This window comes from Lathamus discolor, chromosome 4, assembly GCF_037157495.1.
Source record: "Lathamus discolor isolate bLatDis1 chromosome 4, bLatDis1.hap1, whole genome shotgun sequence".
NCBI lineage: Eukaryota > Metazoa > Chordata > Aves > Psittaciformes > Psittacidae > Lathamus > Lathamus discolor.
The window spans coordinates 113,024,051-113,040,822 of record NC_088887.1 but is presented as its reverse complement, the minus strand read 5'-3'; the positions used below and the strand labels follow the sequence as shown (position 1 = coordinate 113,040,822).

At 40.3% G+C, this 16,772-nt stretch overlaps 1 protein-coding gene across 4 annotated transcripts in view; it reads right to left on the bottom strand.

Annotated features, from left to right (window-relative positions):
• Nucleotides 1–16,772, bottom strand: part of PDGFD (platelet derived growth factor D) — a 144,748-nt gene that overhangs the window by 28,602 nt on the left and 99,374 nt on the right. For 3 of the 4 annotated variants that reach the window (XM_065678681.1, XM_065678679.1, XM_065678680.1), the window contains exon 4: nucleotides 5,595–5,654. The exons of the other annotated variant lie outside the window; for it this stretch is intronic. In XM_065678681.1, coding sequence (XP_065534753.1) covers nucleotides 5,595–5,654 — 60 coding nt within the window. The remainder of the gene's footprint in view (nucleotides 1–5,594; nucleotides 5,655–16,772) is intronic. 4 annotated transcript variants of the gene reach the window in all.

Genomic DNA, 16,772 nt, shown 5'->3' with positions numbered 1-16,772 from the left:
AATGTCTTTTGAAACCACTGTGATAGCCATGACCAAAGACCAGAAGTGCCTTGTAGTGCTGAGGTAGTGCCTTCACAGCTCTGCCAGCTCTGTTTGCAAATCCATAACAGGCAGAGGAGAAACCACAGCACAGAAAGACAAAGGCAACAAGTCCGCTAGATCTCCCTCCTTTCCTAGGTCAGTTTGGATGACAAATTTGGCTTGGTTAAAGACTTGAAAAGATGGCCTTTTATTCCCAAGAATTAAATGTATTATGAAAGACTGATGAATTTCAATTCTCCCACCTTATTACAAAAAATATAAGTTACTAAACAAATGAGAAAAAGTGTGATATTTGGATCTCAGCGGTGTAACAATGAATGCTATGATTGCCACCACAGTGGTATCCTTATAATTATATCATAATACCAAATAAAATATTATTTTCCACCAAGAAGGGCCAAGTGCCATTTTCTGAGTATATTTGGCTCCCACTGCACTAGTGGCACAACTTGAATTTGTCAGAAAGATTGCAGCACTTTCATTTTCCTGGAGAGGACTTCAAACATTTTTAATAATCATTAGTTAGAATCACAATATTCACTACCCTGATATCACTTTTTCCCTTGTCCAAGCACAAAGCCTAATAGTATGTGTAAAATACATGCACGAGAACTATTAATGCAGATCTGTTACTCTCTGAAAGGCCACAATCAAAATACCTGATTTTATCCAAGCAGCAGCATAAAAAAAAGCATGACTTGTTTGAATTTTGGTCTTGTGAGTAAAAGCAGTGGGGGACAAAAACCTAGAAACACTCTTATCTTAATAAAAGCCATCTTTGAAGTAAAGTGGCAGAAACATACCATTTAGAATTAATCGTTCCCAAAAATATTTTTTTTCCCAAATAAATGCATATGTTAAACAATTGATCTTTGTGATCAACTTTACTCAGCTGGGTAGTAATGGAAATGTCAACTCATCTGAGTAAAGTTACTTACTTTTTTGCAGGATTGTGTCCTTCAAAGCTTACTAGAATAGTTTTAAAGTATATATGTCTTTTAAAACAAACCAGTTGTCTGTAATGGTAAGTTATGTTACAGAAGTAACAACCCTTGATATTTTACTGCATATGCTTGCTGAAAGTATGGACAGTTCAAATTATAAAAAACACAAAGAGAAGAAACAGAAAACATTACAACAGAGTGGTCAATAAAGCATAGCTGTGCTTTACTGCTTCTCATCAAGAGCACAAGAAGTTTCAGAGGGCCCACTTGTGACTGCAATGCCTCTACAATACAGTGCTAAATAAGACACAGCGCAGATGGCTGTAAAAATTCATGACCCACTAAAAGGGAAAGCATACCTCAAAGCATCTCTCCAGACTTCTAAGTGTCTTGGAGTAGAGACTGTCAGAGAGATGGGAGCTCAAAGAGTTGAAAAGCTCACACCAGCCAAGAGAACACAGTGTTGTTATCTAAAACAATGCCGCAGGAGACACTGTGCTGTGCTAATGCACTCTTTGAGGTTATGAAAGAAAAATGAACCCAAATGTTATTGCTTACTGAGGAGAGCTCCGTGGAGCTCATGGCTCATCTGTGACTGCGGCCCGACAGGGAAATGTCAAGCCTCGACTGCCTTTCGAATATAAGTGAGATGGTGTAAGGATGCTCAAGAGACAGCAGCAGAAAAATCAGGCCATAGGTGTGTGGCTGGGATGATGCAAGAGGTTTTTTTTCACATGTTCAATTATGCATTTAATTACAGAACTGCAGGTCAGGCTGTGAATTTGCAGGGCATTTCAAACTAGAACAGGCAGCAGGTATTCCCCATTTTCTTTTCATATAAAAGCTTCTACTCAAGAGATTCGTGCTACCTCATTCACACACAGAAGAAAGCTTAACTTTTTCTCAGTGACAGTCTAGTCAAGAGGAATTATTTCAACAGCTCACATAACCTACTGGCAGTGACACCATGTGACAGGCCCAAAAGCAACTTGAAAGCTGCCAACCCAACTGCCTCTCTTCTGTCCTGCCAAGAACGAGGCACTAGCTTTAGAAGAGCTTGTGCTCATCGTAATCCGGCTTCCAAGACTGCATCCAGAAAAAGGGCAAGAGGAGGAGTGAAATGCAAGAAGCATTGAAGAGCAGAAATTTTCCACATTATGTACCTCTTCTACATTTCTTAAAAGCCCTGAAAGTAATTTCAATTTCATGGGAAACAAAGGGGTTATTTTTGTGAGGGTTTTTTTGCCAGTGCTCTTATCCTTGATTTCCTTCCCCCATTCTTTTCTATCTGTACTGTGAGGTTGACAGACAGTTCAACGTACATCACAGCTGTTTGTTGGTCATAACATTACTTTACAGGTAATGGAAATTAACCTAACAAGGAGTAAATTTTATTTTTTTTTTTTCTGGGTCTGCCATGCTGGGTTATGGGCAGAAGTACTAGTTTTAGCTTTCTGAGGGGAAAAAACAACAAAAAAAAAAACTACAAAATATGACACTGTGACATGACTGCAGACAAGAAATAATTTGCTCCCTCTAAAGTTTTCATTCTGAGAGCTGTAATGTACCCAGATAATAAAATGAGTCTTTGGGGTCCCTGTAGGTTTGAGCAGCAATACTGCCACGCAACCTGAGTACCAGCAGAACAGTATGTCAATGTGCTAGCAGGTCTGAGTTTGTCCTTCTGCTCCTCAGGACTACAGCAGAATTCCTGAACTTTTCTGTCCTGAAGAATTTGGATGTTCTCATACTTTCTTCATTGTGCCTTTGGGAAAAATCACTCAACCTCTCTACCTTATTGCACCTGAAGATAAGGAAAGGCTCATGGGTGCAATGGATGTGCAGTGGAAGAAGATATGTTTTATTAGATAGAGAACAGCATGGGAAAACCAATGAAATTGGGGTTTTGCTTCTGGTTTAGCTGTAGGTTTTCAAGTGACCTTGGGCATCGGCTTGTTACCTGTAATATTTGTACTGAACTACCCTACCTGTAACACATAAACAATTTTTCAGCAACAAATAGATGTGAAAGATAAATGAGCTTTTATATATATGTGTGTGCATGTATATATATGAAAATAATACTGGATTATTGTTTGGTGTATTGTGCATCTTCTGGTGTAAAGGATAACTAACATGGCGTTTACCATATACTTGATCTCATTTTCATACTTACCTGATGAGGGAGCCCTAGGCTTACATTTTCAAATAACAGCCTACCATATTTTTAAACAAGATATTCTAGATTTTCTTTCCAGCCCAATATTAGAACAAAAACTGAGTTTATGTCTCTCAGTAACACAGTGTTTTACCATCTCCTACTTGGCACATCCTGTAGATTTCAGCCCTGCTAACATTGCTACTCAGGACTTTCAACACAATTAGTTTAAGGCTATAAATGAATTGTATCATGAAGTGTAAGTGGTATTTGCAAGCTCAAGGGTAAACACAAGTAAGATTGGAGTAACCTCTTCTAATTTTGACAATACAGAATCTTCTCTCTACTTGCTGCCTGGCTTGCACACTAATCAGTAGAATTTGCCAGTATTTTATTTACTGCTCCTCCACTGGCAAGTGCTGGCAGCTACTGTAACAAAGGTGCTACCACTAAATCCTCTTCTATGAATGCTCAAAACATTGGTCTCAAGCCTGCTTTGAGCACTTACCCTTGTCTCATGTGTTTTAAGAGTCACTTATAAGAGCTGTGACATCGTGCTGACCAGCCAGCAGCGCACATAGAAGAGAACTGACCACATAATGAATTCTGATGCTACACTGACATTCCCCAGCATTTATCTTTACTTTGGAAATGAAAGAGGGGAAAATTTCTGCCCAATGACACAAATCAAATGTAATAAAGAATAAAATAAATTTTATACCAGATTACTTGTTTTTCTGATTTCTTTCCATTTCTTTGTGGTTTTTCTTGATTTCAGTAAGGCATTTGATACTGTCTCCCACAGCATCCTCATAGATAAGCTGAGGAAGTGTGGGCTTGACGATCAAGTAGTGAGGTGGATCGAGAACTGGTTGAAAGGAAGAAGGCAGAGAGTTGTGGTCAATGGCGCAGAATCTAGCTGGAGGTCTGTGACTAGTGGAGTTCCTCAGGGGTCGGTGCTGGGACCGGTGCTGTTTAATATTTTCATCAATGACCTGGATGAGGGAACTGAGTGCACCCTCAGCAAGTTTGCTGATGACACAAAACTGGGAGGAGTGGCTGACACACCAGAGGACTGTGCTGCCATTCAGCGAGACCTGGACAGGCTGGAGAGTTGGGCGGGGAGAAACTTGATGAAATTTAACAAGGGCAAGTGTAGAGTCTTGCATCTGGGGAAGAACAACCCCATGTACCAGTACAGGTTGGGGGTTGACCTGCTGGAAAGTAGTGAAGGGGAAAGGGACCTGGGGGTCCTGGTGGATAGGAGGATGACCATGAGCCAGCAATGTGCTCTGGTGGCCAAGAAGGCAAATGGCATCTTAGGGTGCATTAGAAAGGGAGTGGTCAGTAGGTCAAGAGAGGTTCTCCTCCCCCTCTACTCAGCCTTGGTGAGGCCGCTTCTGGAATATTGCGTCCAGTTCTGGGCCCCTCTGTTCAAGAAGGACAGGGAATTGCTTGAAGGAGTCCAGCGCAGAGCCACAAAGATGATTAAGGGAGTGGAACATCTCCCTTATGAGGAGAGGCTGAGGGAGCTGGGTCTCTTTAGCTTGCAAAAGAGGAGACTGAGGGGTGACCTCATCAATGTTTACAAATATGTGAAGGGTAGGTGTCAGGATGATGGAGCTAGGCTTTTTTCAGTGATATCCAGTGATAGGACAAGGGGCAATGGGTGTAAACTGGAACATAGGAAGTTCCACGTTAACATCAGGAAGAACTTCTTTACTGTAAGAGTGACAGAGCACTGGAACAGGCTGCCCAGGGGGGTTGTGGAGTCTCCTACACTGGAGATATTCAAGGCCCGCCTGGACAAGTTCCTGTGTGATGTACTGTAGGTTACCCTGCTCTTGCAGGGGGGTTGGACTAGATGATCTTTTTAGGTCCCTTCCAACCCTTGGGATTCTGTGATTCTGTGATTCTTTTCCTAAATTGCATTTCACTGATGAATATAGAGACTTCAGATATAATACTTCATTACAAACACTTAAAAAAACCCATAGAATCATAGAAAAGTTTGAGTTGAAAGGGACTTTCAAAGGTCATCTAGTCCAACCCCTTTGAAATGAGCAGGGGCATCTTCAACTGTACCAGGTTGCTCATCATTCACAATGAAAAGCTAGAATCATTTTCCTGAGAGCCTGTTTTAGTATAGTCTTCTATTTAGGTTAAGACATTTTACAGTTGAAAATTGTAAGTTTATATCTTGTATTTTCATCTTGGCAGCATGAGTTTGAAAGCAAGAAATGTTTCCCAGGGGCTATCTCATGTGGTTACAACAGCTGAAGGAATATCCTCAGTCTTTTCTCCTTAAAAACACACTGGTTGAGTTGGATAAATATTATTTCATCCGTCCTCTGCCAAAGGTGAATACATGGTTCCTCTGTACAGGTGCCATTTAGTGACTGTGATTCCTATCACCCCATCCATGGGCAAAATAGTAACGAATTACTTACTGAGACAGAGCTTGTGACTGACTCCCAGTTGGTTTCTGAGGCTGCATGCTGGAAATCATCCTAAGGGGAAAAACCCACAGGAAAAATCACCATTAAGGTAATGATGTCCTAAATTAACTGCAGAACCTAAAAAGTCTTCCAGCATTCATTCTCTGTGACTTTTTTTAAACTTCTTTAATGCAAGAGGCCCTTGCTATGTGCCATTTCTAAACAATACTACTTCCATCCAGGCTCCTTTCTTTTCACTGTTTGTAAACTAGCTCCTTCTGAGCTTGCTGAGGCAAAAATAGGTATTATTGTTATTTATAATGTATATTCCTTGTCAAGACCATTACATTTATCTTCCATCAGAAATACTAAACACCACCTCTGTATGTCTACATACAGGTATAAAATGCTGTTCCTCAAACTAATCCATTCTGGAAAGAATGTGGATGTGATAATAGTCTGGTACTACTCAGACAATGGGAAAAGCAGGACAATCTAAGCCATTTGAAATGTAGTCCTAACATCAGTGTACTGCCAATGGCGGCCTTACTGAACAGAACTTGCTTATCTGTGCAGAGCACTTAATAGCACTATGTCCTTTACATCAAAAACCACAGCCACAGTACGTTTACATTGGAAGTGTCAGCACACAAAACCTGTGGGCATTCATGATTAATTGGAGCACAGGGATGGGATTCATCTCATCTGCCTTTGGAAATCTACACAGCAAACATCTAAGCTAGTCATCCTTGTTTCCATTTACGGTCAACTGAAACTAGCACTTCCAGGGTGCAAATCATTTATTTTAGAAGCTTAATTTGGGATGACATTGCATTCTAAAAATGTTTTTTTCTCTCCATCGTCTACAGAGGGAGCCTGGGAAGACTAGCTTAGATACAGATGTTAAAATTGTAGATATTTGCATGTGGTCACCTGAATCTGAATCCATTTATCTGACCAGTGATGAGCAATCATTGCTTAAATAATGAAGTAGCCATTTCTTTAATCTTTTAGCACTTCTACTCATTTCCAACTGGAATAATTAAACAACTAAAAATGGAAAAAAAGGCAGTATTACAGAATGGTTATTAAACACAGACATGCAGTGAATAGCTAGTGATTGGCATGCAGGTAATGAAAGTGGACTGAAATGACAGCATACCAAAATTTTTATTTTTAATAACAGAATTTATAACGAAAGCACTTAAAGAAAATGGATCAGTGCCTGGGCTCACCATTTTACACTGACTACGCATTTTTTAAGATGGCAACTGAAGGGGAAAATGGAAAGGCAGCTGCTCTGCTGATGTTCTCGAGACTCAGTGCTGCATTGCACCATAAATATATGCATATATTTCAATTATTTCTTAGGAGTGGAAAAGAGAAAATTGATCACATAATCTGTTATTTCATCAATAAAATTCTCCTCTAGTCAAGAAGAATCACTTTCAGATCCAGACCCAATATACATGGGATTTTATTTTTTTAAATTTCCTATAGAAAAATATTCAGGTATCTTAAAAGTCACAAGATTGTTTATTCAGTATTGCTGATGCTTCTTCTTCTTCTTAAAATGTTCCTTTCTCTCAAATTTGAGGTGTTAGAAGAAGTAGAAATAGAAGCCCTGCAGAACAGGGCTAAGGGAGTTACTGAGTCCCAAAAGAAAATCAGCAGAAGTTAAGAAATGCCATCATATCACAAGTCAGTAAGTGACCACTGAAAATGCAGAGCTATTTAAGCATTAATAATTAAAGTGTTAATTTTATTCTAAGAATACAAAAGCGAAATATTATTGGTGAAATTTTAAATGCAGATTTAAAAAATTAAAAAACAAACAGTAAAAAGATCTGCAAATGCTATGACCAGGTTATAAATAATTCAGGAACTGTGGCCACATTCTTTACACCTTTTGCTGCTCAGTTCTTGACAAGCCATGACTTATAGTAAATAAAAATGGATTTGAAAAGCTGATGCACCCTTTGGTAATGGTTGCCACTTGTAAAACTTGGAAATCATTTCCTTTCTGTCATTAGCTTCCATTTAGCACTTCCAGAAAAAAGTGGCATTTTGTTCTGAGGCATTATTTTAAAACAGGAACAATCTGCCTCATCTAATGTCTGGAGAAGACCACAGACAAGGAATAATTTTGTGTTTGAAGTGATGGTGCCCTTGTGTTATCTAATTGTAGATGTCAAAACTATTGCTTTAGTCTATGATTCGAGATGGTTGATGCCAGGGAACCCCTCCAAAACCCTTAGATAGACGTGTACCACCTGCTTCTTGGATCTAAAACCTGATGACTGCACATTTTGACTATGATTTTATTTCATCTGCATAAACTATTCACAACTATATGGCTTTGTTCCACCATCACTCAAGGCAGCTGTAGTCATTCTTGGCTTCTTGAAGCTTTCAACCTCTCCAGTTTGAAGATTATTATTATCTATGGCTTCTGCTTGTAGCTATTTCAAGTAATAATCCCAAAGTGGTTCTCATCATTACAAAACCCTCTCCTCCTTTCTCAGTATTGTCGCTAGCAGAACCTGAAGGACAAATCTATTTTCAGCGCTATGCATTCAATTCATACTACCCTGTTTATGTGAATTTGCATATGATCACTTGATTATTTCATTATGATCACTTACAGATCATTTGACTACTATTCATTTTTTAAAACGGTATATTAGATATTATAATATCTAATTAACAAAAATTAGATTTTTTTAAACGAATACTGGAAAAACAGGGTAGTAATAATTTGGCTACATCAGCCTGACAACAGTGCTTCTATATTCACATATGTGTCATGGTAACATAACAACATTAATGAGACTTCAGCAACACATTGCATTAACTGTCCTACAAGCAACAAAAATACAGGCAAAACAACAGGGCTTACCAATTATCTTCTGATAGCAGCTACTTTTATTGTAGAAAAATGACTTCCATACCTCAACTTCCAAAATTACACCTCAGAAAGACAAATCCTGAGTCAGTCCTTAAATATGTATAAATACATAAGTATATATGGACATTGATATATTGTTCTTGGCTCTGTTTGAGACAAAGATAAGCTACTCTTCCCTTTGCAGACTGTCTATAGCCTGTCTCCCACCACTGATCTTTAATAAGTGACAAGAAGTCAAGGGGAATACTCTTTGCTTCACCTAGGGCTTTTACAAGTGAAGATCATGAGGCAAAATCACTGCTATCAAGGATATATGAGACTGTAAAGACAGATGGCACTAGCTGCTGCGAAAAATGGTTAGCAGCCTGGGAGTCCATGACCTGTACCAGCACAGGCTCTGCAAGGATCAAGCCATTGGGTTTGGAAGGGTATGAACAGGGAGGTATCAGGGAGACACCAGCGATGAGGTTGGAAAGCTCATCAGTTTGAGAAGCATGTTGTCCATGGCTCATTTTTCTGCATCACAAGTACAGCAAAACACGTGAGTCCTCCAAGCTATGCTGAATTACTGCCTGGTCCTCAAATTAAAAGCAAGAAGCACTTTCTAACATTCTTGTGGTTCTTCACTTTTTACATAATTTATCACTGTAGGCCAGCCTTTAGACATCTTGGTACGTGACATCTATGAGGCATGATGCCTGGGAAATGCAACGACCACAGCAGCATGGGCACAACACATGAGCAGTTCTCTCCCATGAAAAGAAGCAGACCCATATCTCTACAAGATCCTCTATAAATTCTTTCCCATAATCTGCAAGTCTCTGGGTGATTAGATTAGGTTTGGTAAAAGACTGTTATCTGCCAAAACAACCATAAACTATGGATAATAAAAGCTGAGGTGATGCTCTCTGCTTCAGGGAGTGGGAAAGGTTCACAAAAGCCTTGTGGAAAGAAGAGTTCAGACAGCATCCTAGACTGATGTTTAAAGCCTACTGGTTTAATAAGGTCCTCTCCTGAAGGAATAACTTTCTTTAGTGTGACCTGGTCATGGAGGTGGAAGAGAAGGAAGGGGGGAATGGTGAAAATGCAGGCATGTTCTTGGGGCAAGTAAAGACCAGAAAGAGGAAAACACAAACAAAGTAAGGAAAAATTACCAATATTTTCTCTGATCACTGAATTTATAGGGATTACATTTTATATATAAAGCAGCAGGCATTTCAAGCAAATAAACCCCAGACTCAGGAAACAGTAAAAGCAACAGCGTTAGGTAACGGCTCCATTCAAAATATAGTTCCATTCAAAAAATAGTTATGATAAATACTCAAGTTTGTACACTTCCGCTGATTAATTATAATGTCCTATATAGCATTTTAGTACACTCCAATTTCTATTCTTAAAGCTAACTGAAAGCACAGAGATGTACACCTTAAAATGCCTTTTTCTTTGATGGTATTTTCAGTTCATCGTATTGCTAGTTTTCATATTCATATCAGAGTGATATTTATCACCACGTCCTCTAATGATGCTGAAAGATACTTATTTTCCTACAGCTGGCTACTGACTAGGAAGTCAGAGGCTGCATTCTTCTCACCTACTTTAATGGGTAAGTAACTGCTCTGTTCAGTTCTAGTGACCAGGCTTTAAAACATAAGATACTGAATTTGGCAAGCATGCAACAATGATTGTTCATTATCTGGAAATCATGCCTTGTAATGATTGCAACACTAAATGGAGGCCAGGGTCTTTCAGGAAGGTTAGAGGTAACTTAACCTTATTTCTCCTGATAATAATCTGTAGATAGCTACAAGAGGCCATTACCAATGTCGTCAAGCTCTTTTATCTGGCAGTGCAAAGTATTTAACAAAATCAGGTGGTTGTACTCTGGAACTGGAAGTACAAGCACATTTTACTACTGATGTCAGCTGGTACTGGAACAGATAAGAAATTAAGAAGTAACTTTAACCACATTGATTTTTCTTTTCTATTTTTTGGTGTAGTCCCATAAAGGCAGGCCATCCATGACACCACTGTTTTAAAGCCAATAACAAGAGGTAAGACTGCCACCAAAATGTCTGATCCCTAATGTGATAGTACGATTATTGCCGTTTAAAAAAAGACATAAATTGAGTGTCTGAAGCCCAGCTGCCACAACATATCAATAGCTACAACCTTATCGGTTATGACTAAGTTAATGATAGTGCAAAATGACATATAAAATAACTCTTTGATTTGTTCTGACACATTTACCAGCTATAACTCAGTGGGAAGAACAAGATACGTAAAATTTCAAAAGTTTAAGGCTGTAATCATGATTTAGGTTAACTGCAGTTTGATACATTTATTTATGAAAATTTGAAGAAAAACTGAAGCAGAAAAATATACTTAGTTATGGTTGGCCAATATTTCTCTTCATCCTTCACCTAGTTTTAGAATTAGGCAATACTGGGTGCATGTTAAAAGTCCCCAGTACACTGACATTTAAATGATCTCTCTAAAAGGTCAGATATTACTTGCTCAAAAGAGATGATAGATATGCCTTTGAAAACCCAGATGTCATGTAACACTACAGTGACAATGAACACCCTGTTGATGCACATACCCACAGGACAGTGCACAGGACTTCACTGCCATGCAGAGCAAACTGTGCATTACCTTTAATTTTTCTATTCATCACAGAAACCTCTCCTTACATCTACAAGGGATTTTCTTTGCTAACAGCTACTCTGGGTCATACTAAAGTTAAGCAATTGTAAACAAATTATAAATCAACTAATACTCACTGTAAATACTCTGTAATCCCTCCTTTGCCATTTTTACCTGGTTGGCAAATTTTACTTCTGCAGTTAAACACTGGGACACAAAACTTGAAAGGCTCTTCCAGGTTGTCATTTCCAAACCCCTCACACTGGTTGGCTGTTTCCAAGCTAAATTTATCGCACTTATGTAAGTGCCAGCTTTGCCCTTTTCTTCCTCTCCCAAGTTTGCTTCCTGCAGTACTTCTGAAGAGATGCTACATCTCCTCTCAGCATCCGCTGTATTTCACTAAGAAGCCAAGTTGTCTTGGCCCTCAGTAAGAAATGTCCTCTTTTCCCCTCTCTGTCCTCTAGCTGTTCCCTGAACACAGTCCAAGAAAGATGTGGTTGTTCCATGCTGTGGGAACTGAAACTGTACAAATTATTCAAGAAAAGATGCAAATACTTCCTCATTGGTCCTATGCCTAGTACATAGAGAAATTTTCTTCTCCCCTTTTTGTGAACCAATGAGATGCCATTTAACAGAAAATGTTTTTGTTGTTAATCCCTACATGAGTGACCTCTTTGATCTTTCTGGGCTGTTGCATTTCACTGCAAATCCATTCTCCAGTGCTCAAGGTCATTCAGTCCTCCTATCTAACACTCATGAATTCCCATTCATGAGTAATGCAATTCAGCTCTATGTGTGCTGCAAAAGCCACTAAAATGCTACTATGAAAGGCTGTGCTCTGGTCCCTAAACTCCCCTGAAAATAAAACCAATCATAAGACCAACCCTTTAGAAACTCCCGTTAGTGAGCTCTCCCTGGCTGGATACTCCCTTTTGCATTAGAGCATATTATCTCCCTTTTGACCGCCTCATGGCTTTTTTATTAATTGCTATCTCCTTCAGCATGATTGTTTCCTGTGTGGCACTGGGTGAGATGCTCCCCTAAAGTCCAATTAGATTTGTTATACAGCATTTCCTTCCTCTTTAGACTATCCTCCAGTTTGGCATGAGCTCCTCTGATAAAGAGACCTGGAGTTTTTTCTAGTTGACAAGTGCCCTATAAGCTTTCTAGATCAGACTAATGACGGTATTGTTGCCCTGGCCGTTCTGCTGCCATTGATGCTACAAAATGCCAATGCATTCATAGTTTCTACGTGAGCTATAACTCACCTTATCACTATCCAGAGATGCAAGCCAGATGTGTTAAGATAAGAATCTGGCTGCTCCCTGCTTGCTCCCTTTATTGTATAGAATGGGAGACTGGCTTTCAGCAGTGACCCTGTGCCTTATGGTCTGTGGTGCCCATTTCTTGGCAGTGACAGAGGAAGATGCTGAAGGCAACTGGGGTACTTTCTCACCTTGTGTCTAAGCATACTTGGGCCACAGTACTGGTCCATTTCACAGGGCTTGCTGGTCTCCCTGTGATGCCCCAGCTCTGCTAGGGAAGTGAGAAGTGGATGTCAAGAGGGGTCCTGGTCAATGTGATGCTGCACATGAAGACGGTGGTCTTGGGCTGCTGCCAGGTGGAAAAAAGCTTGGGAGGAGTGACCCTATGAGCCAAAAACTCTCTCCCTGGTCAGTTCAGTGCCCTTGGGAGAGCTCTGGTGGCCTTATGCCACGCTGACTGACAGAAGCAGCCTCTCTAGTATAAGGTGAATCTGCCCTGAGCAAAGCTGGAAAAGCTGACACTTCACTTGCCTGGCAGCCTCCAGGTGGACAAAAAAGTCCTTCAGAGTTAACAGAAGGCAGTGACAGCTGGTTATTTTAGGTCCTCCTTGTTGGTGTGACTCATACCGAATGGGAATGCACTGAGAGGCCCCAGTACTATGGGTATAAGGAAAAATATTAATGAAAGAAAACCTCCTAGGAGCTACCTATTAATTTTCAGTCTTCTTTCCACTTGGGTTTCTACGTATTTTTTATAGATTTAAGCATGCTCTATAATCAGTGGAAATAATAATTTGCAAATAGAGCCTAATTTCATTTAATATTCCAACTTTTCCATGGTTCTATTAGCAGGATCTGCTAAGTGCTCTGACATGCACACTCACATTTTCAGATGTGATTTGGGAGAAACATGGGAGGAATAATAATAATAATGAAAAACTCTAATGGAGCTAAGCAAATTTAATTGCAAAGCTGAGGACACAATGTAAAAAAGGCACTGGTAAGGGACATTAGCTGTCCTAGCAGCAATCCCAGGCTATCGATTTTTTTTGTGAAAGATGCATTTGTTTTTGAGCTCTCTCCCAGAGGATGCTGTTTCATTCTGCAGTAAGCATGCAGCAGGAGCATGTGTTATGTTTCACAGATAATGCAAAGCAAAACAATTTGTTCACCCTCCTGCTTTGACTGGAAGGCATTGCTTTTTCTAGGACAACAAGAAAGGACAGATATACAAACTTTCTAAGATGATAGCAATAATCACAAAAATAGCAAGAATATATAATCTCTGAAGAATAAAAGAACAATTTTCTCTTAGCTTTTTCAGATTTTTTATAAGATCAAAACCAGTTGATTCAGAATCACAGAATCAGAATAATAGAATCAGCTAGGTTGGAAAAGACCTTTGAGATCACCATGTCCAACGATTACCTCAGGACCGCCAAGACCACTACTAAACCATACCACTGAGGGCCTACCTGACTACCACCTCTGTAAAGAAATTTTTCCTAATATCCAGTCTAAACCTCCCCTGGAGCAGTTTGAGACTGTTCACTCTTGTCTTACTGCTTGTCACTTGGTAGAAGAGACCAACCCCCATCTCACTACAACATCCTAGAGAGTTATAAGGTCCCCCCGAGTTTCTCTTCTCCAGAATAAACAACCCCAGTTCCCTAAGCAACTCCTTGTAAGACTTGTTCCCCAGACCCTTCACCAGCTCTGGTGCCCTTTTCTATACCAGCTGCAGCACCTCAATGCCTTTCTTGTAGTTAGGGGCCCAGAACTGAACACAGTATTCGAGGTGCGGCTTCACTAGTGCCCAGTACAGGGGGATGATCACCTCCCTGGCCCTGTTGGACATGTTATTTCTGATACAAGCAGGATGCTGTTGGCCTTCTTGGCTGCCTGGGCACAAGCTGGCTCATGTTCAGCCGGCTGTCAAACAGCACCCCCAGGTCTTTTTCTGCTGAGCAGCTTTCCAGCCACTCTTCCCCAAGCCTGTAGAATTGCATGGGGCTGTTGTGGCCCAAATGCAGGACCCGGCACTTTGCTTTGTTGAACCTCACACCACTGGCCACAGCCCACCAATCCAGCCTGTCCAGATCCCTCTGCAGAGCCTCCCTATCCTTCAGCAGAACTGTAGCTTCATCCTGGCTAGGTAATCTGTAACAGAATCTTACCAGGATATCACCTTGGATGGCCTTCCCTCTGATCTTCACCCACAAACTTTCAGCCTTCTCACTCACAATATTGCATTCAAGGCAGTTGGTGCACTCCCTGACATACAATGCAACCACCTCTTTTTCCTTGCCTGTCCCTCCTGAAGAGCCTGTAGCCATCCACTGCAGCACTCCAATCATGCAAATCATTCTACCACGTTTCTGTGATGGCAATTATGTCATGATTTCCCTGCTGCACAGTGGCTTTCAGCTCCTCCTGTTTGTTGTCCATGCTGTGGGCATTGGCTTAAATGCATTTAAGTTGCCTTGTGGATCTGGACTCCAACAGCGGTATGCTACCCCATGGCTCATTTCTATATTGACTTACTGCAAACAGCATGGGTTTAAATTGGGTTTCATCAAACAGCTAGAGTAAGGAAAAGAAAACTATCTATCTAGACTTTCAGGCTATTCCTAAAAATGCCATTGACACTGTTAAAGCTAAGTACAAGCACCTTAAGAACAGTCACACTTCTCATTTCTCTTATGCATATTCTTACAAATATCAGTTATAAGTAACACAGTGAATGAACACTAGGTAAAAAGAAAACACATTTGTCAGATTTTTTTAACAATCTGACTAAACCACGTTATTAGGTTTGGGATCAGCTTACTAAAAGCCAGCCTGCAAAATCCTTCTAAATATCAAACTGAGACCATGATCTCAGAATCAGGAAGAATTAGCGTGTGATATACTTTATTTAAATTTTAACTAAATACAATCATAACCAAATAGACTAAGGATTGCTGTAGAATTATAATAGGCTAAATATTTTCCAAACAATGAAATCAAGAGGAATAGGTTACTTCAGTTTTATACTAATGACCTGGAAAATTTCACAGTTGAAGCCGAAAAAAAAATGAATTAAAATAAAAAGAAGAAGTTGTAAACACATTTAATACAAATGAATATTCTGGGACTACTGGAGGTCAGAAGAAGAGGCAGGAAATAAGAACAAGCTCTTATTTAGAAGAATTCAAATGGAGAAAAAGATACAAGCCATAAACGCTATTTGATGGCACACATGGACTCAGAAAGGAACTCGTGCCAAGAGCCTGGGCTAAGCAAAGAAGAAAAACAAGAAACTAACCTGTAATGTGACATGGTGACATGGGATACATGATGACTTATGCCTGCACACAGCAGATTTCCCCCAGGATGCAGATGATCTTCTCTATACCAAGGGCAGTACCACACCATCAGAAATCACTACCTCCCAGGGGACCACAGGCAGAGGTGGGGGGTGTGTGAACATCTATATGTCTTCACCACCTTCCCATGGGTGCAGGACTGGGTTGTGCTCAGAAAAGAGTGAGGCCTGTGGGTGTAAGCAGCTTCTCTGTAAACCAGTAATCTCCAGACAACAGGCACAGACAGTTTTAACCTACTTGGGTGTGGTATCAGATCTATAAAAATTGCAGGAGGTAGCTTCATTCCCCACCTACAAAGATGCCAAGGTAGCACCAAACGCATGACATCGTGGCCTTGCAGTGCTGGTCTGAGCAAGCCAGGTTTTTAGGTTCCTCACCTCCATCAGCAATGCAGGTCTATGGGAAAGAAAACGGGGAGAGTACTCCTATACCCTCTGGCAGAAAGACTTCGTGATTTAAAACTCTGAGTCTTTCTTGAACACCAGACAGCATTTTTAATGTACCAGACCTACAGTCTGTTTTTACTGCTGGTTCTAATAGAGCCCTCCTGGCCACCCTGATCATCTTTGCTCAGGATGGCAAACCCTCCTGGATAGCCACTAAACCAGAGGAAGACTAGCAGTCATGCAATTCTCCAGATTTCAGCTACTGGCACTACAAGTGCTTTCTCCGCTTTTAATCTACTTCTCAGTACACCTGGAAAATGTACCTGAACCAGCACTGAAGTAGCAATACCAGCACGCAAAGTTGCTGCTCAGGCGGGAAGGCAGAGTGTTTATTTTCACATACTTGTGATGCAGATAAATTACATATATAGAGAGCAGTGTCCTATTTTGTCCTATTTTCTGCTGCTTTGTATTATCTGCCTTGCCTGCTCTTTTTATTTTTTTTCCTTCAAAGCTCAATAATACCATTTTTTTTCTGTATAAACTCATTCATAAGCAGAAAAGGGGTGGAGGGCCTGAATATGAAAGTGACTGATATATCCAGGCTCTTTGCTAACCAT